A 693-nucleotide genomic window follows, 5' to 3' on the forward strand; every position below is an offset into this window, starting at 1 on the left:
CTCGACATCTGTACGCCACGACTCGACATCTGTACGCCACGACTCGACATCTGTACGCCTCGGCTCGACATCTGTACGCCTCGGCTCGACATCTGTACGCCACGACTCGACATCTGGCTGAGGTCCATTAGCCTTCAGGAGATAATAATTACAAGAAGTTAGAAATTCTGATTAAAGGGAAAATCAGACCCATCCAAACACAGAACCTTTCTACAGAACCCGTCTAAACCTTCAGACGGGTGACAAACAGCTGTATCCAGATGTTTGTCTCAGGTTGGACTAACCCACCTGTATTCATCACTGTGAGACAGGTCCTGGATGTCCTCCTCAATCAGCAGGTAGGCCTGCAAGACACAGAAAATAATTTACTCTTGTTTTATAAAATCTGTTAAGTTCTGTTTTATTTGTTGCTCAGGTCACTTCCTGTTAACCCTGTAGGGTTATCTGAGGACGTGGGACCTTCAATCCAGGACTTGATATAAAGCCAGGTCCATTTTGGACCTGGAGACAATCCTTCACACAAACTGATTCTTTACTCCAACTGTCATCAGCATTTTATTATATTCATGTTAATGTAATTCATCTCAACAATATTTCCATGACTTGGACCAGCTGAAGGCCAGCTGAAGACCAGCTGAGGACCAGCTGAGGACCAGCTGAAGACCAGCTGAAGACCAGCTGAAGACCAGCTGA

At 45.6% G+C, this 693-nt stretch overlaps 1 protein-coding gene across 1 annotated transcript in view; it reads right to left on the reverse strand.

The window, feature by feature from the left end:
• Positions 1 to 693, reverse strand: part of LOC108250714 (deoxynucleotidyltransferase terminal-interacting protein 1) — a 9,370-nt gene that overhangs the window by 3,144 nt on the left and 5,533 nt on the right. The window contains exon 12 of the mRNA XM_017440723.3: positions 289 to 344. Within this exon, the coding sequence (XP_017296212.1) occupies positions 289 to 344 (56 nt within the window). The remainder of the gene's footprint in view (positions 1 to 288; positions 345 to 693) is intronic.

This window comes from Kryptolebias marmoratus, linkage group LG4, assembly GCF_001649575.2.
Source record: "Kryptolebias marmoratus isolate JLee-2015 linkage group LG4, ASM164957v2, whole genome shotgun sequence".
Taxonomy (NCBI): domain Eukaryota; kingdom Metazoa; phylum Chordata; class Actinopteri; order Cyprinodontiformes; family Rivulidae; genus Kryptolebias; species Kryptolebias marmoratus.